Genomic DNA, 21,501 nt, shown 5'->3' with positions numbered 1-21,501 from the left:
TGGGATTGAAACCAGCTTCTTAGCCTGGCCAACAGCTCCCTTTCCTAAGAGTTTGACAACTGTAGAACCCCTTTCCCCATAATTCAAGGGCCTTAATAAAAGCCTTTCAAGACTGTCTTTTATAACAGACGGTGTTGGATGGACAAAGACAAGCCATGATCCATACTAAGTTAATAAGTCACTAAATAGAAGTGAGGCATAATTGCTCTAAACAGAGGTAGAAGGTAAAACTCAGCTAGCTCCCATGATAATTCAAGATTATGCTCTCTTTGGGGCTGGGTTGTAGCTCAGTAGTAGAGCGCTTGCATGGCACATGTGAGGCACTGGGTTCAATCTCAGCACCACGTAAAAAAAACATAAATAAAGGTATTGTGTCCATCTACAACTAAAAAATTAAAATTTAAAAAAAAAAAGATTATGCTCTCTGCACCATCTCACCCACACCTACCCACCCGACCCCAGCAGGGAGAAGCTGGAATGAGTCATCCCCTTAGACTGTAAAAGAGACTTCCTCCCTTTGAGAAAGGCTCTGGAAGCACACTTACTTTCTCCCTTAGCTGGGAAATAATATCAGAAAACAATTCTCCAGGGATTCTGAGGTTTACTACTGCCTCAGGGTGTGAGAGCCAGGTGGGAGAGGCAGGAGTGGTACCTGAAGATCCCTTCTGGGCCCTGGGAAAGATCGAGCCCCCAGGGGCAGGGCCATGCCGGTGTTCCTCTGTGCAGGAGCTGCACAGCCAGCGATTGCAGTAGGTACAGAGGATGTGTGCTGCCCTCTTCTCCTTGCACTCAGAGCAATTCTGAAAGTAGAGAATGTAGAATTACTAGCCATATCTGCATTGCTCTACAAGTATCAAATGTTCCAGAGACTGGGGTTTTGCAGGGTTGTTCTTCTACTATTTGGGGTACAGTCTACTGTAGAGTCACCTGGCAGTGCTAGTGAGAGAAAGCACCCTTTGTAACAAAACAGTGGATGCTCTAGGTGCTGTTCACACAAGTTCTGTGCCAAGGCTAAAGATACTCAGATGAATAAGCCAAGGATCTACCCTGAAGGCATATACAATCTAGGCAGGGTGGTGCCCATTAAATGGGTAATGCTGTGATAAAAAGATGTGACAGGTGCTAAGGAAGCAAAAGGGGGGTTTCCAGGAACTTGACCTAGAAGTGGTCAGGAAAGTTTCATCAAGAGGTAATGTTTGAGTTGGATAATGAATGACAAGCAGGTTCACCAGGCAGACAGGGAGGAAAAAAATATAATAGAGGGAAAGCACAATGGGGTGTGGTAGTACATGCCTATAATCCCAGCACTCAGGAGGCTGAGGAGAAGGGATCTCTTTAGTCCAACCATTTGTGACCAGCCTGGGCAACACAGCAAGATCCTGTCTCAAAAAAAAAAAAAAAAAAACTAAAAATAAGACTTGCGCTTCAGCGCATGCTTGTGAGCCCAATGACTTGGGAGGCTGTAGGAGGATCACAAGATTGAGGCCATCCTTGGCAATTTAGCAAAGCCCTCAGTAACTTAGCAAGACTGACCCTGTCTCAGTCTGACCCTGTAGCTCAGTGGTAAAGTGCCCCAGGATTCAGTCCCCAGGACAAAAAAAAAAAAAGCAAGGAAAAGTAGAACATTTAACCTGCCTTCTGAGGGGAGAAAGCCCCAGATTTGGTAGTACACAGAAAGATGACCATATACACCCAAGATAAACCAAGTATAGAAAAACTTTCAAAGCTGTGTTTCCACTCCTGGGGTCTGTCTGGCCTGAGAGTACCTAGTCTTTTCCTTCATTTGGTAGCAAATACTTTGCTAGGGCTGATGTAAAACATCAGAAAAAGAGAAGATTTGGGGAAACTTGACCTGTCTATGCTGAATCATACAGGCCATCAAACTGAAATGAAGTCTCAAAGTTTTATAATTATACTATAAATTCCTTAGAAATTGAATGCATGCGTCTATGGGTCTATATCCTTAGCACATAGCATAGGGCCTGATACATAATAGATGTTCAATAAGAATCAGATACAGGAACAGGTAAAAAAAACTATTGAATGAATAAATGTAATAGTAAAGATACCCCAGTGGAAAGAGGAACAGAAGGAGTACCAGTCAGTAAGTGATGTGAAATTTAGAAATAAGGAGAAAAGTGATAGTTGTTAAACACAGGCAAAATTAATGGGCCCATTAAATCCAGGCTAGTGTGTAACTTTCAACTTGAGGGAAAAATGGAAATAAAAGCCCTGTACTTATGTTTTTCAGTAAGAGCTATAAGAAAGAGGAAAACACCTAGATAAATTAAGCAATACTTAATGTACTTTAAAATACATTCACCTTCCACTAAAAGCATTCACACACACACACCTATGTGTGCCACATACACACACCTATAATTTTCACTTGATAAAAAAATTCCTGCTTTGCTTCTCCAGGCTCAAAATCTTTTATTTCATTTTAGATAATAGATGGATGATTGGACGGATGGATGGATGATTAGGAAAATCAATGGAGGAGGAACTATCAGAGTAATGGGTGAAAGACTTATGAAAAGACACCTCACAAATCTGAAAAGGATCACCTTTTGACTTACCCTGGCCATTTTGGGGTGCCCAGTAGGAAAGCACTGTAGAAAAAAATGTTCAGTTACATCCCTGGTAAGATACACTCGCTTACATCCAGGACAGGAGATGAGCTCTAGGGGGAAAAGAATGACAACAGAGTCAGGGCAACATAAAAGATTATATACAAGGCCTAGGCAGAGACTTTCAGATATGCAGCATCAAGATATGTGGAAATAACCACGTAGGCCAAAATGAGCTGCATGTGATGACACAGTCTGCTGTTATAGTGTAGGTATTTTGAACATGATCATCCCACCAGAGGCCTTCCCTTCAGACCGTCTGGTCTCCTCACATTCCTATTTTTACCTGTTCCTACCTTTCTCCCCTCATGTAGTAGAATGAACCTGCTACTACAAACCCAACCCTACTCTGCTTCTGATAATCAGGTACCTTCCTGCAGCTCTCTTCCTCGTTCCACATCCCAAATCCCAGCCGTATGCATGTATATGTGTGTGCGTGTGTGTGTGTGTGTGTGTGTGTTTTAATTCCTGAATGATCAGCTTGACTTTTTCCTCCCCAGAAAAATGCAACAGTCTCTAACATATTCTTCCACAAAGTGCACTTCTGAACTATATAAGTGGCATAAGACTGACACCCCGGAAGCTACTGTGATTCCTCAGGCTCATCCCAAAAGTAGTCAGCCAACTAGAAACAAAGAAATGAGCTACTCAATTAGGGCAAGATACCTGTGTCCAGGCATGAGAAGGACCCAGAAAGGGGTTGGCTATAGAAATAATTGCAGCAGTGCTACCAATATTCTCTGTCTTATCTCATTAACATAGAAATGGATGATACAACAGCAGTTGCTCCAGATTTGCAGTTGGACAAATGTAAATCCAAATACCAGATTTACCATCCAATGACCTTGGGCAAATCACCTAATCTCACTTAACTCCCCTGTGCTTGTTCATCATATATAAAATGGGAAGGAAAATAAGCATTGCTATGAGAATTAAATTAGATGATACTTAAGAAAACACATAATCCAACTGGGCACAGTGGCACACACCTGTTATCTCACAGACTAGGAGGCTGAGAGGCAGAAGGAAGTTCAAAGCCAGACTCAGTAACTTAGCAAGACCCTGTCTCAAACTAAAATTAAAAGGGCTGGGGGTGTAGCTCAGTGGTAAAGTACCCCTAGGTACAATCCCTAATACCACAAAAACAAAAAAGAAAATTAAAGAAAAAAACCACATAGTCCTCCATGGATGTTACCTCTGAATTCAAAAGATTCCTCATATTCCATTCATAGCGGAGCAATAGCCTCAAATACCAACTGGGCTTAGATTCTCTTCCTGGCGATGAAATCCAGAATGAGTAGCAGATTTAAAAAGTTGCCACCAATTCTTCCCCTCCTTGCATCTATTTCCCTAATAAAAAAAGTAGTTCTTTCCATCCTTTAAATCTAGGCTGGTCCTGTGACTTGTTTTGACCAATGAATTGCAACAAAAGCAACAATGACCAAGTTCCGAGTTTAGGGGCTTTATGTGGTTCTGCTCTTGCTCTTAGAACTAACTCTAAGACTGCCATGTGAAAAATTTAAATTGGGGCTCAGATTGTTAGAAGATGGCCTTATTTGTTAGAGAGAGGCCTTAGTTGTCTCATACATCCCCCTGAGGCCATTCTATACCAGCTAGCCCCAAGAAACCTACAGGTTGAAACTCTGACACAAGAATGAGTAGAGTCAAGATTAGCCAAGTCCAGCCTACCCCAGAACAACCACCCAGAGAATCTAAGCCCAGATTGTCAACCTGTAGAATCATAAACTGAATTAAGTTCAGTTGCTTTAACCATTAAGTTTTGGGGTGCCTTATTGTACAGCAAAAGCTAATTTCTATAATCTGGAAAAATCAAAATCCACAAAATCATTTAAATTATAGTTCAACATTGTTTCCCCCCTGCAAAAGAAAAACTCCCCTAGTCTTTGCAGAGTCATGAATATTAATTACAGAATTGCATCTGGAATCTCCTGGGCATTTTCCCACCGGTCAAGAACTGTGGCCAGAGGTAGAGAAGGATGTTCTTTACAGGAGACATCATCCAGGCAATCAGGTAGCTTCTAGAGGAAGCCTCCTTATCTACCTGTCAGTCAGAAATGCTGCTCTAATTGTCAAAAATGATTTCCCCAAAACTTCTAATTCCCTGGTACCAGCTGCCCAAGCATTCATCACAGTAACATGGCCTCATTAACAGAATGAAGCCAAGCACAGTGGCACACACCTGTACTCCCAGGAACTAGGAAGGCTGAACCAGGAGGATAGCAAGTTCCAGGCCAGCCTCTTCGATTTAGTGAGACCCTATCTCAGGTTAAAAAATAAAAAAGCTAGGATGTAGCTCAACAACAGAGTGCCCCTGGATTCAACCAAACCCAGTACCAGGGGTGGGAGGGGATGAAAACAGAGAAAGAAATGAATCAATCAAACAAGGCCTTACCACACATCCTCTTGTGATGGCCTTAAAGCCAAAATACTCAGTCTGTCATTCAAGAACCTTTTTCAAATTGGGCTTATCTCCCTCTAGTATCATCTCTAGCTTCATCTTCCAAGAATACTGTTTTTGCCACACCAAATATTTCTGCCATCTCCTGAACAGAACAAATCTTTGTGTGGCTGTGAAAATGTTGTATCCTCTCCCTGAAATACTTTCTTGTTCCTCTTCTATACAGATAAACTTCTATCCATCCTTTCAAACCTGTTCAAATATCCCACTTTCAAGAAGCAGAATTTATTTCCCCCAGAATGAGTTAATTAGTTCCTCTTCTGGGTTCTCATAGCACCTTGGACATCCCATAACAAGTATCACACTGCATTTTAACTACCTGTTCATATTCTACATACAAAACTAATCCACAATTACCATTAAAGTATAGTTTACCTAATCCTTTGCCCACTATAGCTAGGCTTCTGACATATTCATCTGGGCAAGGTGAGAATGGACAGCCAGCCAATTAGTAACCTGGCTAACATCCTTGTACGATACTCTGAGGACAGGCTTGGGGCTGAGGGGAGGCCTGGATTTAAGAGACCATCCTTCTGAAGGGGTATGCTGCAGAGAGCAGAGATGGAGAATCATTGTACCAAACATGTACTTATAATATTCGTTGTTAATTCAGTTATTGATACATATTTAAATCATACCATACATAAAATATTATTTGTAATAGTTCTTATTTCTATTTGAATTATCAATCAACAGGCTTGAGCTTTTATTTCACACACAGGAACATCAATCCTGAGAGCCAGATCCCAAGGCCATCTGATTGTCCCAGAGAAATGGGGCTTCTGCTTCCAAAATGAGGAAGTTTTATAGGCACCAGAGATCCTCGTGGGACCTAGGGACATGGGAGAATAGTTGTGAAAGCCAAGGTTGTTCAGGCCATCAGTCATTAAAATGAAAACTTCTGGTCCCAAGGAGGTGTGGGGCAAATTTTCATCTGTTTTCCATAACTTTCTGTGCCAGGCACTTTACATATGTTATCTCATTTAACCATCAGACCATCTTTGGGAAATAGGCATTGTCTCCATTTTACAACTGGAGGTTCCAAGAAGTTATCACCTTTCAAATATCATACAAGGCCAGGCGTGGTGGCACATGCCTATAATCCCAGCAGCTTGGGAGGTTGAGGCAGGAGGATTACGAGTTCAAAGCAGCCTCAGCAAAAGCAAGGCATTAAGCAACTCAGTGATACCCTGTCTCTAAATAAAATACAAAAAAGGACTTGGGATGTGGCTCAGTGATGGAGTACCTCTGAGTTCAATCCACGGTACTCCAAAAAAAAAAAAAGATCCTACAGGTAAGGGCAGAACTGATTGGAACCCAAGTCCATCTGTCTCTAAAAACCATGCCCTTTCCACTATGTTTTCTCCTTTACAACTAAATTGTACATAAATAAGATAATTTAATTAACTAGGCAAATGATTTAAATAAAATGTTCCATAATAATATTCCAATTATAGGAACTGTGGCTGTGGCTCAGTGGGGTTGACTAGGGATATACTCAATGTTAGAGTTCAGAGCACTTGCCTAATATGTAAAAGGCCTCAGATCCGATCCCCAGTGCCACTCAGGTGTGCATGCACACACACACACACATACACACACACACACACACCACAAATCCCATGCCAATTAAATAAGAATTTCAGGAGGTGGTCTAGTCATCAGCATTTTTTTAATGCTCCAGGTGATTATAATTTATTACCAAGTTTGGGGACCAGCACCTTAGAATTCTCTCTTTTCCTGGTAGCTCTGTCCCCCATATCATGAAGATGAAAAAGGCAGAAAGTTCAGAAAAACTATGAATGTAGCTGTGATGGATTTCCCCTTTGGCAGAGAAAAGGGCAGATTCCCAATAGACAGAAGGATGTCCTGATACCCAGATACCCTGGGGATTGGTACTAAATTGGAAGATACATTTTGTCTCCCTTGATTTAAACCTTAACTAAAAGGCCCAGGCTTAGGGTGTGGCCTGAGGTTTGGCAATATGACAGGGGCCTAGAGAATGTGCTGAGCCTAGGATTTAGTGAAGCAGCCAGGAAGGAAGGCCTACTCTGGTTATTCTACCCTTCACACATGAATGGCAGGGCCAAAGCAACCTGGGCACCAGAGGATTAGAGTGAGAGAAAAATCCCAAAGAGGCCTCAGAAAGCTAGTATTATGTGAGCTTATGCTACCAGGTAAGCACAAACATGCCAGATGCAGAAGCCTGAGTCCAATGTTAAGGGTTGAGAAGCCTTTCATTCCTCAGATCTTGTCCATGGATCCAGGCAACTTTGTAGCTGGGGCCTACAATCTGACATTGACAGAGTAGTGGGATATTCTAGAGCAGCCTGACGCTCCTATCCTAGTACCCACATGTAGAATCAAAGCTGGACAGACCTTCACTGTTCATCTAGCCTATCCCCTACCACATGAAGGGTGACATAGATGCCCGAGACAGGCAGGGACTTAGCTAAAACTCACATAGCCCTTGTAAAACAGGGGGTACCCTGAACCACTGAACAGTCCTTGATTCCCTCTATAGCCACAGGTAAGACACTCTACCTCACTGTGCCTCTACCAAGCACTAGGCAAGGTGAAAAAACACTCTGGTTGCATGCTCTCACAGGTTGGTCATTCTCACTAACCACTCATGCCCTCCCACTCCAGACAGCCCCAGAAGGCATCAGGTAAGGGCCCTACCACAACGCCTGAAGTCGACCTCTAACCCATAATTCAGAGAGTATCACCTTCAAGAAACATGCTGCACCCACTCTTCAGATGCTCAGTCTCTGCTAGAAAGACAGACTTCAATTCAAGACACTCCTAAGATGATTGCCAAATTTGCCCCTGGCTGCCTGCAGGCTTACCTGTCGCCCTGCTGCCCTGTGATTAGAGCAACACCTTGGAGAGAAGTCAGAGGAGAGAAGTCAGAGGAGCGACAGGTAAGACCACCACAGGTCCCAGAGGATGGTGCTTGCCAGGAGCCCAGGAGCACCCCCCCTGCATGCTGCAGCCAGCAAGGCTACAAGGCCTAAGCCTCAGGGAGCTGGGTTGTGGGTGGGGTAGGGGGAGCAGCCTGGAGCTTCTCCTCCTTGCTTTGATGCACAGCCAGGGCTGCATTTCTCTAGCTCACCTGAGATGCTCCTGCAAGAGAGAGCTTGGTTGACTCCTCCTGTTCCTGTTTATCTCGAAGCCTCTGCAGCAATTTTCCCAAACTGAACAGCAAGAGGGAGACCTCAAAGAGGCGACTCTCTTCCTAGCTGCATCTCCTTCCTAATCCTCTGGGTGCCTTGGAATAGAAGCTCAGAAGGAAGAAAACGAGATTTTCAACTTTCAGGAACTAGCTCTGTCGCCCTCTGCACAGCTCGGAAGGCCATCACTCTCAGCCTTTTAGGACTCGATCCAAAAATCCTTCAGCCCTCCATGTTCCCCAAAATGACAGTGCTCATGTGTGGCTGGAACCTGCCCCGATCCGGCAGCTCATTTAAATAGAGCTCATCACAACAACAGTGTTGGTGGAGAAGTGAGTAGCTGCAGGGCCCTGGGGACCCCCTGTTTATACGTAGGAAGAATGATGCAATCTGGGTATCAAAATAGCAATCCAGAATGGAATAACAGGCTCACGCAGCAGCGGTGCCTGCACAGCCAGAGCTCAAGTTGACACACTCTGACAGCCCCATACTGCTGCAGCACGCAGATGCCAGGCACACACTCTCACTGCATCATTTTAAAAAACAGCAGGAGCCCGAGAGATCCCTCCATGCCCCCAGCACTGAAGGAGGGTGTCGGGGGGGGCCTACGTCAGACATTAAAATCTCTCTCCTACACACTCACCTGGCTCCTGCCACTTCACCTGAAGTCCTTATCCTGTGACGTCACAGTCAGTTGCTATAGTGACCAAAGGTCCGTCACAAGCAGAGGATTAGGACTTCAGATGGAGAAGACACATATTTTTGATGCACAATGGTCCTGGAAGGTGTGTTCCTTGGCAGCTAAATCTACTCCCCAGAGAGATAAAGTCACACATAAGCAGGAAGGAAAAACAGGGTCGAGTTGGAGGAAAGACATTAGGATGTAGCAAGACTTCAAGTACTGGATAATTACAAAATCTGAATGAGGGGGAGCGGCAGGGAATGAACTTGGAGAGACTGGCAGGAGAGTAAGCTCTGAAAGGCTCTGAATGCTAAGCTAAGGAGCCTGTCCTTTATACTAAAAGAAAATGCAAAAAGGTTCTGAACCATGACTGAGCTGGGCTTTACAACTGATTATCATGGTGAACTGGAAGCAGGGAGGTCAGAAAGGAGGCTTGTCCAGTTAAATATTAATGAAATCCTCAATGAGGACAGAAGTGGAACAAAGGGACAGAAGAGCTGGGTTTGATGGCACATGCCTATAATCCCAGCAGCCTGGGAGGCTAAGACAGGAGGATTGTGAGTTCAAAGCCAGTCTCAGCAATTTAAGGAGGCCCTAAGCAACTCAGTGAGACCCTGTCTTAAAATAAAATATAAAAAGAACTCAGGATGTGGCTCAGTGGTTAAGTGCCCCTAGGTTCAATCCCTGGTATCGGGGTGGGAGTGGGAGAGAGACAAAGAGAACTGGTAGGACATGACCAAAATTGGATGTTGCGGGTAGCAGTGGTATGTTGAGTCAAGTGGATAGGCTGTCACAAACAGAGACAGGTGGAAGAGGAAGAGGGCAATTGCCAAATCCCATCTTATCCTTCCATATTTTTCTTTCTTTCTTTTTTTTTTTTTTGCCCTGGGATAGACTTTAAAAAAAAAAAAATAGGTGTAGATGGACACAACACAATGCCTTTATTTTTATGTGGTGCTGAAGATCGAACCCAGGTCCCGCCCGTGCTAGGCAAGCGCTCTACCACTGAGTCACAATTCCAGCCCCTCTTTCCATATTTTTCTATCCATGCCTGGTTATTCCTATTTGATGACACCCATAGGTTCAAACTCACCCAATTTCCCCAGTGCCTAAAACAGGTCAGAAAACTACAGCCTGCCTGTTTTTGCAAATAAATAACATGGTTATGGAACCATTTATTGGAACATAATCATGCCTATTTCATTTCTGTTGTTAATGGCTGCTTTTGTGCTACAATGGCAGAATTAAGTAGTTGTGACAGACTTATGTCTAGCAAAGACATAAACATTTACTATTTACTCTTTTATACAAAAAGCTTACCCACATCTACCCTAAAGCAACAGCTTCTTAAGTTGTTCTAACCTCACCCTTTGGGATTCAATTATGATTTGGGGGTTCCTGTTTGTTCCCAAGGCCACTCTTATTCCTGTGAGCTCTAGTTCTGATAACTGATTCACATTTGAGCTGGACCTTTAAATTTGGGTAGGATGTTACTAAAAAGGAAAGGGAATTCAGAAAGAGGGAACATTATAAACAGATTATAAATGCCAAAATGTACGTCCTCTTTAGGAGAATATTAGTAAGGCTAAGACATGTTGAGAAATGGTAGGAAATGAGGCTGTAAAATTAATTTGAGTCCCTGTTGGGAAGAGAATTGAAGGCACTAAGTTTCTATTCTGAACTGAAAGAAACTGGTAGGCTTTAGGTAGCTAAAATGTAGGCCCAGAGTCAGAGGGAATGATCAGGGTTGAAGCTACAGAATTTGGGAACATAACTCAGAATGGCAATAGGTACAATGAGATCAGAAAAAAAAATATCACTATAGGAAGGAATACAGAATAAGCTGAGGTCAACCAGGAATATCCAGGAGACTGAGCAGCAACAGATCTGAATGAAGTCATAAGCTGAACATGAAAGTCAGGTGACTAGATGAGGCTGGAGATGAACATATGGTTCACAGCCTTCAGAACCCATAGTCCTAGGAACCATTTAGCTGAGACAGGCTTTTCATGCCAAGAAAATATCCACAGTGGAATGTTGAAGATACAGGTGAGAGTGGGGGCTCATCTCATTTGATAGTACCTCTGCCTCTTTTGACCCTAAATCTCAAAGAGTCAGTCCAAAATTTGATATACTGATAAACTCCATGCAAAGCCAATGAATGACCCCATTTCCAGCTGGGCCTGGGAAGAGAGACAACGGGGGAAGAATCTAGAGCAGCATTACTCTAGGTCTGCAGTTTTTTCGTTTTTTTTTTTAATATTTATTTTTTAGTTTTTTTCGGCGGACACAACATCTTTGTTTGTATGTGGTGCTGAGGACCGAACCGGGCCGCACACATGCCAGGCGAGCGTGCCACCGCTCGAGCCACATCTCCAGCCCCATCTAGGTCTGCAGTTTTTACAGCCTACAAGCCCAAGCAAACCCTGGACTGCCAGGCAAGGGAGTTAGACTTTTTTCCTGGCTCTGCACATGAACAATTATGTGAACTTCAGCAGGATCTTGGCCTTTTCTGGGTTCCAATGCCCCATCTGTAAAGTGAGCATTGGAGACGAACTGAAAGGGCTTTTCCTATTCTCAGGCCTCTACAGCACTCACTCAAGCCCCCTTGAATGAGAGAGTTCCAGTGACAAAAAGTTCCTCCAGGACCCCCTCCATCAATCATAGGAACCTTGTTTTTGTGACACTGAGGATTTAACTAAGGGTCACTTTACCACTGAGCTACATACCCAGTCTTTAAAAAAAAATTAATTTTTACACTCAAATAAGAGTCTTACTTATTTGTTCAGGCTAGCCTTTAACTTACGATTCTCCTGTCATAGCCTCCCAAGTTGCTAGAGTTAAGGCAAGTGCCACCATGCCTAGCAATCAGAGAACCTTGCACTCCCTTCCCTCAGCAAATCTGTTCCAAGCATAGGTTCCTAGTCAGTACTAGCACGGCAAGCACATCCCCCCAAACACAGCCTGCCTCCTTCCCAGTACCAGGGGAATTGTTCTCACAGTAACAGGTACTGTTCAGAGGTGCCAGTGCTACTCCCAAGACCCTAGAGAGCCAATTAATGTGAGGAAGCTGTTCATGAACTAAAAAGCCACCCCAATGATAGGGCTCTGCAGCTCCAGCTTCTGCACCTGCCACACACCCATTCAGAACAGCTCAGCAGCCTACCCTCTTCCTAGGAGACTTGGGTCCCTGCCTGCACCAGACTCCAGAAGGTTGGACATGCTGTTCAGCACCTTGAATAAACAAACAGCAGTCACCTGCCTCCCAGGCTCCTGTGGTTGAGATCTTAGCCCCTGCCTCCCATTCTCACCAAAGACCATTAGAACTCCTCCAGCTGAGCTGCTCATTAAGATAAGAGTCATTTCCCTCTCTGACTTTGAGGTTGTAGCATCTTGCATCATTTCCCTTTCTTTGGATCTTCCCCAAACCTCCAAGGCCTGCCCACCAAGGGACAGTGATTGCTCTCCCTTTTAGTATTAGCAGTGTATGAGAAATATGCTGTCACCCTTAACTAGCTTCAGGAAGCATGGAACTGTGGTAGTTATTTGATATTTTTAGAGTTAATCAAATCCAAGCCTGAAAAGCAGAGAGGGTCTGGAATTGTCCAGTCAATTCTTGCTAGAGTTCAGATGAGCTCTAGAACTGTGACATTTGGACCATTATTCTTCCCACATCTTGATTAGATCCCCCACTTTGAAAATGAGAAAAGCAAAATTTTAAATAGGTAGATTCTGAAATTCAGATTTGAGAATCAAGGTCTCTCAGCCACACAATTTGTTATTTAGTTGTTTTTGTGTGTGTGTATGTGCGGGGGGGAAGGGGGTTGAACCCAGAGACCCACTACCACTGAGCTATCCCGGTCCTTTTTTTTTTTTTTTTTTTTTTTTTGTATTTTGAGACAGGGTCTGATTAAGTTGCCTAGGGCCTCACTAAATTGCTGAGGCTGGCCTTGAACTTGCAATCCTCCTGCCTCAGCTTCCTGAGTCACTAGGATTACGGGCATGCCCACAATAACCAGCATTATTTAGTTGCTTTAAAGAGGAAAAAAATGATGATCCTTTTACTCACACAGGGAAGAAAATACCCAATTAATTGCCACCTACCCCCAAACAACAAATACAACCATAGGAACCCTGAGAATCTTGAAGATGAGCCAGCACAAGGTAAATATTTCAGGGATGCTGACTCCCTTCAGAGCTTGCTACAATTATTTAAAGTACCACTTTTGGTATTCAGTTGTTAACTGTCTGGGTAGAATTTGACCTGGGGACCATTTTCAATTAGGCTTAAAAGGAAATACAGATGCTTCTTAACGGCAATTGGGGTGCCATGTGTTTAGTCCTTCAGAAAATATTTAATGAGCAACTGATATCCACCAGTCCTGAGGCATGGAGAACCTCTCAGAGTTATTACTCCTTTGTTAAAACTTTAAATAATCTGTTTATCTATCTTTATTAGAATATGAGCTCCTGTCTTTTTATTTCTGTACTTTAAATGCCATAGAGCCTGACACAGAGCAGACAATAAATACCTGTGCAGGAGACAACACAACAAACCAACAAATACCACAATGCACAAACTACTAATAATTCCAAGAAATAAAGAGGAATCTTATTCCACTGTTCACCTATAAAGGCAAATATGGAAGGTAACAATGGCCTAACTAGACCATAAGACATAATGAAAACAGTCACATACACCATAAACTGCTTCTCTGGTTCCAAATCAAGCATGTTTATACCTAACACAATTTTTGTGTATTTGTTTGTGTCCATATCACAGTTTTACAAGTTCTAAATAACAACATTTCTGACATTTCTTAGACTCTTACTATATACTAGATTATTACAGAATGCTTCATTTATGTGTATCTTCTCATTTAATCTTATAACATTCCTTTGAACTAGTTACTATTATTATCAACCTTATTTTACAGGAAAATAACAATAATAATGATAATAAAAACCTAGAGAACTAACAAATGCAGTAAGTTGCCCAAGTTATACAACTATTAAGTGGCAGGCAGATTAGTACTGACACTCAAATGCTTGACACCAAAGTGTATACTTTTAAATCCATTTTTTTTTCACTCCTAAGGATTGAAATTAGAACTTTTTGTTTTGTATTTTGAGACAGGGTCTTACTTAGGGCCTCATAAGTTGCTGAGGTTGGCCTCAAACTTGCAATCCTCCTGCCTCAGTCTTGCAAGTCACTAGGATAACAGGAGTGTGCTATCATGCCTGGCGGAGCTTATGCTTTTATTCTCCACTGCACATAGAATAACTTGGTGACAAACACTATGATTCTAATAATCACCATTCATATGAATTTAATCTTCTAACATTAGAGTTGAAGTCTCAAGACACACACTATTAGTCCACATTAAAAATATTAATTGAATTGCTTATCTAGCATGCACAAGGCCCTGAGTTCAACCCTTAGCACCATAAAACAAACAAACAAAATCTTAAGTGAGATCAAAGTTCTAAGAGCTAAAACTATAATAAAACTCTCAGAAGAAAACTTCATGACTTTGCATTTGGCAATTATTTCTTAGATATGAGACCAAAAGCACAGGCAACAAAACAAAAAATAGGTAAATCAAGACTTCATCAAAATTAAGCACTTGGGGCTGAGAATGTAGCTCATGGTAATACTTGCCTAGCATGTGTGAGGCCCTGGATTTGATCATAGCACCACAAAATAAAAAGTAAATAAATAAAAACTTTAGTGCATCAACAGAATAAAAAGCAACTCACTGAATGGGAGAAAATACTTGTAAGTCATATATCTAATAAGGGATTGATACTCAGAATACATAATAAACTTATACAATTCAACAACAACAAAGACCCCATTAAAAAATGGGCAAGGCCAGGTGCAGTGGTGCCCACCTATAATCCCGGTGCTTCGGGAGACTGAGGCAGGAAAATCACAAGTTTGGGGCCAGCTTCAGCAACTTAGCAAGACCCTGTCTCAAAATAACAAATAAAAAGGGCTGGGGATATAGCTCAGTGGCTGAGTGCCCTGGGTTCAATCCCCAGTACCATAAATAAATAAATGCAAAACTGAAACTTATACCCATTAAACAATCACTCTCCATTTCCACCACCCCCTAGCAACCACCATTCTACTTTCTATTTCTATGAATTTGACTAGTCTAAGACCTAATGTAACTAAAATCACATAGTACTTGTTCTTTTGTGACCGGTTTATTTCATTTAGTATAATGCCTTCAAGGTTCATCTGTGTAACAGAATGCATCAGAAATTCCTTCCTTATTAAGACTAATTACTATTTCATTATATGGATATACAGCATTTTGTTTATCCATTCTGTTAGTAGATACCTGGGGTGCTTCCACCTTGTGGATATTGCAAATGCTGCTATGAGCATGGGTATACAAATATCTCTTCAAGTTCCTATTCTAAATCCTTTTGGTTGTATAACCAGAAGTGGAATTGCTGGATCATATGGTAATTCTATTTTTAATTTTCTGAGGAACTACCATATTATTTTTCACAGTAGCTATACTAATTTCTATTCCAACAGTACAGGATTCCAATTTCTCTGTATCTTTGCCAAAACTTGGTATTATCTAGGTCTTTTTTGGTTTGTTTGTTTAATAGACATCCTAATGAGCATGTGGTGGTACCTTACTGAGTTTTTTATTTGGATTTCCCTAATGGCTTTTTTAGGTGTTGATGAACCTTTATTTTATTCATTTATTTATATGCAGTGCTGAGAATCAAACCTAGTGCCTCACACATGCTAGGCAAGTGCTCTACCACTGAGCCACAACCCCAGACCAGATTTCCCTAATGATTAGTGATATTGAACATTTTTTTTCATTTACTTATTGGCCATTTATATATCTTCTTTGAAAAATTGTCTATTTAAGGTCTTTGCCTATTTTTTAATCAGATTTTTTTTATTGTTAAGCTTTAGGAGTTCTTTATATATATGCTGGATATTCACCCAACAGTGTAAGCACTGCTAAAGCATATTTAAGATTCACTATATTTATAAATTTACTGTATTTCCAAGAGTTAAGTAAGTAGGAATGCCTGTTTTCCAGATAATTGAAGTACTTAAAAAGAAAGAAAACACATTTAATTTACAAAGTAAATATAACAAAGTTTATAAATAAGTTTAAATATTAATTATAGTTCCTTTAAAAGTAATTGTTAAAATTTATTCCACTTTTAAGTAGAATGTGGTTTGTAACTTAAAATTAAAAACTTGACAAAGAATGAAGTTTAAATTATGTTTAAAAATCATATATTAGGGGCTGGGGTTGTGGCTCAGTGGTAGAGCGCTTGCCTAGCATGCCTGAGGCACTGGGTTCGATCCTCAGCACCACATACAAATAAATAAAATAAAGGTCCATCAACAACTAAAAAATATTTTTTAAAAAATCATATATTAATTTACTTTTGTTTTTTGGTATTGGGAATTGAACCTAGGGGCACTTTACAACTGAGCTACATCCATAGTCCTTTTTTCAATTTTTTCTTTGAGACAGGTCTTGCTAAATTGCTGAGACTGGCCTCAAACTTGCAATCCTCCCACCTCAGCCTCTTGAGTTTCTGGGATTATAGGCATGCTGCATGTTAAATTTAAAAATCAAAATAGACCACATTTTTTCTGTGTTCCAAACTTTCAGCAGGCTCAAAGAGGTTAGGTTGCTTGCCCACAGGTTCAGAGGGCTCAAGATTCAGCTTTAAAGCTCACTCTTAATAGCAATGCCTCAAAGAAAGCTAGCTTTGTGCTACAAATCACTTTGGAAATACTGCAGAGAATTAAACAAATGGAAACTATCAAATATGATGTTTCTAAATGTTTCCATTTATTTGACTTTCTCACTGTACAATTTCATTCAGCAGACACTGTTCCTGTACTAAGTGCCCTGTGCTAAAATACTAAAATGAAAGGACCTGCTTCCAGTCTCCAAGGACTTCAGAGTTCTCAATTCAGATTGTTTCCTAGGAAACCACACATGCAGCAGTAAGACACAGGCTTCACCAGGCTGGGCAGCAACTTAAATATTGAATGGTTCACTAGTCAGTGTGATTCTGTTCAAAATCTGTTCCTGACTAACACTAGACGCCCAGCTGTTCTTCTTCTATGGTGGCAGTTTAGTGAGCCAGGATACATCCTCTCCATCTAGGGAGTCAGTCAAACCTTGGCTATCTATGGGAAGTAACTGCTCCTGGGTTAAAAGCTTCACAAGCTTCTTAGCCTACCACCAATTTAAGGAAACCCCACAGATGAAAAGTTCCCAGTTTACAAAACAGATATATTAGGCATCAGAGGATTTGCTTTGTCTCACAGATTCCCCAAAGAGTTGCTTTCAGCAGTGAGTGTCCCTTGGGCATTTAAATTCTGATTTTGTCTAAAGAAACCTGTTCTCTAGAAGGAAGTGAACTTGTGGTGCTTTTGTACTTACCATCTGGGACAGTCCCATAAGCCCTGGCAATATGCCCTAACTCCTGCATCAAGCCCTGGAAGCAGTCCTTACAGAACAAATGTTGGCATGGTAGAAACCAAGAGCCTTCATCTTGCAGGTCCTGTCGGCACAATGAGCACATCTGTGCTACAGCTTCCATGTGTCCATCCCGGGAGCAGAGTTTCTGGTCAGCTAGTGGCTGCCTCTTGAAGTTCATGAACGTGTCCATGCCCTTTCTGGTGCCTCTGCCTGGGACTGAGGCTTTTCCATTGACATCCTCAGGTGTGAAGCAGTGTGTACAGCGAGCAAGCTCCACTCCCTGTAAGTAAAGCAAAAAGCAGACTGATTTACCACATTTGGGAAGGAGATGTTCCTCAACAGGTCAGAAAAGCCTCAGACCTCAGAAGTCCAGGTCATGCACCTTCCCAGAGATGAAGGCTTGTGCCTCAGCCTCAACCCTGTACTTGGGTTTAGAGAATACAGCATCTTTGCCATGGGGAAAAAAAAAAAAAAAAAAAAAAGCCTAGAGGTGTTTACAAGAATAGATCTTTCTGACAAGGTATGTTTGCCTTCAAGTGTCCCAGATCTATTTCTTATTGGTGGACAAGTTTGATCCAATTTTTAACTTTAGAAAAGGGTATGAGATTTATTAAGTGCCAAGTTTACACCAGGTGCTTTCTAGACTATTTCAATCCTCATAACTACCTTTGGAAATAGGGATTATTATTTTTCACAAATTAAATAAAACCATTAGGTAAAGGTTGAGGAAACTGGGGCCTAGAGAGGTGAGGTAATACACAGAGACAAATTTCAAATCCAGTCTGATTCCAAATGTCACACTGTGACCTACTGAAACATTCTCAAGCTGAGATCCACATAGCAGTTCATCAGTGCTCTCCAACAACTTTTTAAAATTAGATAATAGAGCTTTTTTAAAGTGTAAACATTCTGGATCATCTACGTATCCACCATGATACAATTTTCAGAGCAGTGTTGAGTTTATGATCTAGTTCACACTAGGCAATATTGATGATGAGAAAAGAAAGAGGCATGCAATATGCCACATGAAGTCTAAACGACATCATCACACACAATGATGAATGTTGTACAGTATTTGGAATAGAGAAAGTGGGGAAATTAAGCCATCATTGTAATATATATTTGCTGAACTTATCCACAACAGTAAGTGCCACATTTAAGTTGTAGTGGATTGTAGTGGCAATTTTAGCAAAATATCATCTGCATATGAAATTAATAGTTAATTTGATTGCTTTGGTTTTTAAATTTTTAGTAACTATAAATTGTATTTGGTATTATAATTGCATAAGAACTGAAACCAAAAGGAAGTTGTGTCTACTTTTACATTTATATTTATTTAAGACACAAAACATAACCACTTAATTCAATCTGGTATTCTGTAATTATGCAAGTTAAAAAAAAAAAATTTATTTCAGCCCAAAGTTTTTGGGAACCAAACCCATTAAAGAGGAAGGGTGCTGGGACTGTGAGGGGCTAGGATGTCTGGAGTCAGAAAGATGCTACTACATAAAGTAATAGATTATCACCTACAATTCCTTCTGAGGCTCCAGGAACAGTTACTTCCCATAGAGTAGCCACAGAAGCAGCCCGAGTAGAAGTAAGGGTGGTCTTTACTAGGAGGTTTAAGCATGGCTAAAGTTTATTTCATTAGAGCATTGGTTCTCAAATATTTTGGTCTTGGAACCCCTCTTACAGTTTTTAATTACTGAAGACCCCAAAGAGGTTTTGTTTATGTGGGTTATATCTATTTCTGTTTACCACATCAGAAATTAAAACTGAGAAATTTATAAGATATTAATTCATTTGAAACAATTAATCTGGGCTGGGAGTATAGTTCATACGCAGCATGTATGTACAAGGCCCTGGATTCAATCCCTACCATCAAAAAAAATTAAGAGTAAATTAGTTATTTTTATAAGTAAAACTTTTAACAATATCCAGGTGCAATGGCACATGCCTATAATTCTAGTGACTGGGGAGGCTGACACAAGAAAATCACAAGTTCAAAGTCAGTCTCAGTAACTTAACCAATACCCAGTCTCAGAACAGAACAATAAAAATGGTTGTGGATGTAGCTCAGTGGTAGAGTACCCCTGGGTTCAATCCCCAGTACTCCCAACCCACCAAAAAAAATAATAAAAAATCTTTAAAAATTTAATGAATAACATACTTTTTAGGAAAAATAACTATTTGTTTTTTTTTTCTTTCGTGGTGCTGGGGATTGAATCAAGGGCCTTTTGAATGCAAGGTAAGCACTCTACCAACTGAGTTATATCTCCAGTCTTATTTCTTAAAATAAATTTAATGAGAAGAGTGACATTGTTTTTTTCATTTTTGCAAAACTTTTAAAGTCTGATGTAATACAAGACAGCTGAAATCCTATATGGATTGCTTTTACAATCTGTTATACATTGTTTTGTTTACGGAACAGAAAGAAAACCCAGTCTTACACAGAAAACATTTAGAAAAATGTATAGAAGTATTTTAATAGTCTTTTCAGATTTTTTTATATTCTTTGGTACTACACAAAAAATTAGCAAGTAATAGTTTCTTACATATTAATTATAACATGGAAGCTGAAACTACCTCAATGAACTTTACTTACTGTTAAATTAAAATTCACTGAACTATCTTATACTTTTACCCAAGCATAATTTTATATCTTATACTGCTCTTTTACCCAAGCATAATTTTATAACATCAAGAAGTAGTCACTTGGAAACATTGTTTCACTAATATTCTAAATACTAACACATTTTTTAACACAATAGCAAAAAAAATCACATTCTTTAATATCACTTCTTTTTTTTATCACTTCTAATTTCATTGGAAAATTCTTTCAGAATTAATGAGTCAAGCTCATAGAGGCAGCTAAGACTTACCAGTATTCTAATTTTTGTTGGAAGCTTAAATTTTATCACTGTCAAAATAAACTGTTTATTTTTGAGAAAATATCTGCCAAATTCCCAAGCCTGAATAACCACAGTTTGTTAGTTGTTCTTTCATGTAAAATTTCTGTTCCATGGTTGAGGAGGGGGAAGTTAGTTTAGTAAAAGTACAATACAAGTCAAAGCAAAAGTACAGTACTTTGAGATATAACAGAACTACTTTTTTCATACTTTTAATTTCTTCAAATAGAATATTAAAAAGACATGTAATCAAGAATTGAGATTTAATAAAATTTTTACTTCTACATCATGGACATTCTTGAATTAAACTAGTTTATTTTTATTTTTTTATTTTTAAGGGTTGGTGTTTCAAACTCCCAGGCCCCAGTGATTCTCTTGAAGAGTTGGTTCTATACGTACATGCCACCACACTTAGCTTAAACTAGCTTTTCTTCTTTTTTTTCTTCTTAACTGCAAATGCCTAGTGAAGAATACACAGATTGGGCTGGGGATGTGGCTCAAGTGGTAGCGCGCTCTACTGGCATGCGTGCAGCCAGGGTTCGATCCTCAGCACCACATACAAACAAAGATGTTGTGTCCACCGAAAACTGAAAAACTAAATAAATATTTTAAAAAATTCTCTCTCTCTCTCTCTCTCTCTCTCTCTCTTTAAAAAAAAAAAAAAGAATACACAGATAAAATAACTTATACTAGTTTAATGCCCAAAGCACCAGAAGTTTTTTACATAATTGTTTTGGCACCATCAATGCAATATTAACCTAGTGGAAAGATCAAAAAACATCTTATTATGAAAAAATTTTGACCTCAGGGACCCCCTCAGGTTCTATAGACCACATTTTGAGAACTGCTGCATTAGATCTCACATGATAATCCTGGGAATTCATAAAAGTGGCATGGCTTTCCACCATCAGTGAGCACTATATGGGGTAAGAATATAAAGAAAAAGGGATTTCATTTTTGTTTTAGAATAGCAATTGAAGTAACTCTATGAGGGTAAAGAATTAAAGGCACATCCAAGACATGAGTCTCTGATCTGAGGACAAAGGGAGAGGTCAAATAATCCCTTTCTCACCTACACCCTTCTTCTGGCTGCTTTTTACCATAATTTAGCTCTTTTTCCCTATCATGGGCAAGTGGAT

At 40.4% G+C, this 21,501-nt stretch overlaps 1 protein-coding gene and 1 long non-coding RNA gene across 3 annotated transcripts in view; one reads left to right on the top strand and one right to left on the bottom strand.

Annotated features, from left to right (window-relative positions):
* Nucleotides 1-12,152, bottom strand: part of Trim66 (tripartite motif containing 66) — a 40,103-nt gene extending 27,951 nt beyond the window's left edge. The window contains exons 1-3 of one of the 2 annotated variants that reach the window (XM_071616403.1): nucleotides 12,131-12,152; nucleotides 2,580-2,683; nucleotides 653-800 (exon numbers count right to left, since the gene is read on the bottom strand). In XM_071616403.1, coding sequence (XP_071472504.1) covers nucleotides 653-800; nucleotides 2,580-2,588 — 157 coding nt within the window. In that variant the 5' untranslated portion in view covers nucleotides 2,589-2,683; nucleotides 12,131-12,152. Of the gene's footprint in view, nucleotides 1-652; nucleotides 801-2,579; nucleotides 2,684-8,224; nucleotides 8,288-12,130 lie in introns of those variants that run through there. The other variant, XM_027942330.2, reaches the window with a different exon arrangement.
* The window catches only part of LOC114098203 (uncharacterized), a 29,105-nt gene extending 8,156 nt beyond the window's left edge, over nucleotides 1-20,949 (top strand). Inside the window, exons 2-7 of the long non-coding RNA XR_003583698.3 lie at nucleotides 7,759-8,033; nucleotides 8,220-8,614; nucleotides 13,038-13,128; nucleotides 17,533-17,735; nucleotides 19,685-19,701; nucleotides 20,701-20,949. This is a non-coding gene — a long non-coding RNA (uncharacterized lncRNA). The remainder of the gene's footprint in view (nucleotides 1-7,758; nucleotides 8,034-8,219; nucleotides 8,615-13,037; nucleotides 13,129-17,532; nucleotides 17,736-19,684; nucleotides 19,702-20,700) is intronic.
* The last annotated feature ends 552 nt before the right edge of the window (nucleotides 20,950-21,501 follow it).

Source organism: Marmota flaviventris, chromosome 9 (genome assembly GCF_047511675.1).
Source record: "Marmota flaviventris isolate mMarFla1 chromosome 9, mMarFla1.hap1, whole genome shotgun sequence".
Lineage (NCBI taxonomy): Eukaryota > Metazoa > Chordata > Mammalia > Rodentia > Sciuridae > Marmota > Marmota flaviventris.
The sequence above is the reverse complement of the archived record's forward strand: the minus strand, read 5'-3'. Positions and strand labels throughout refer to the sequence as shown.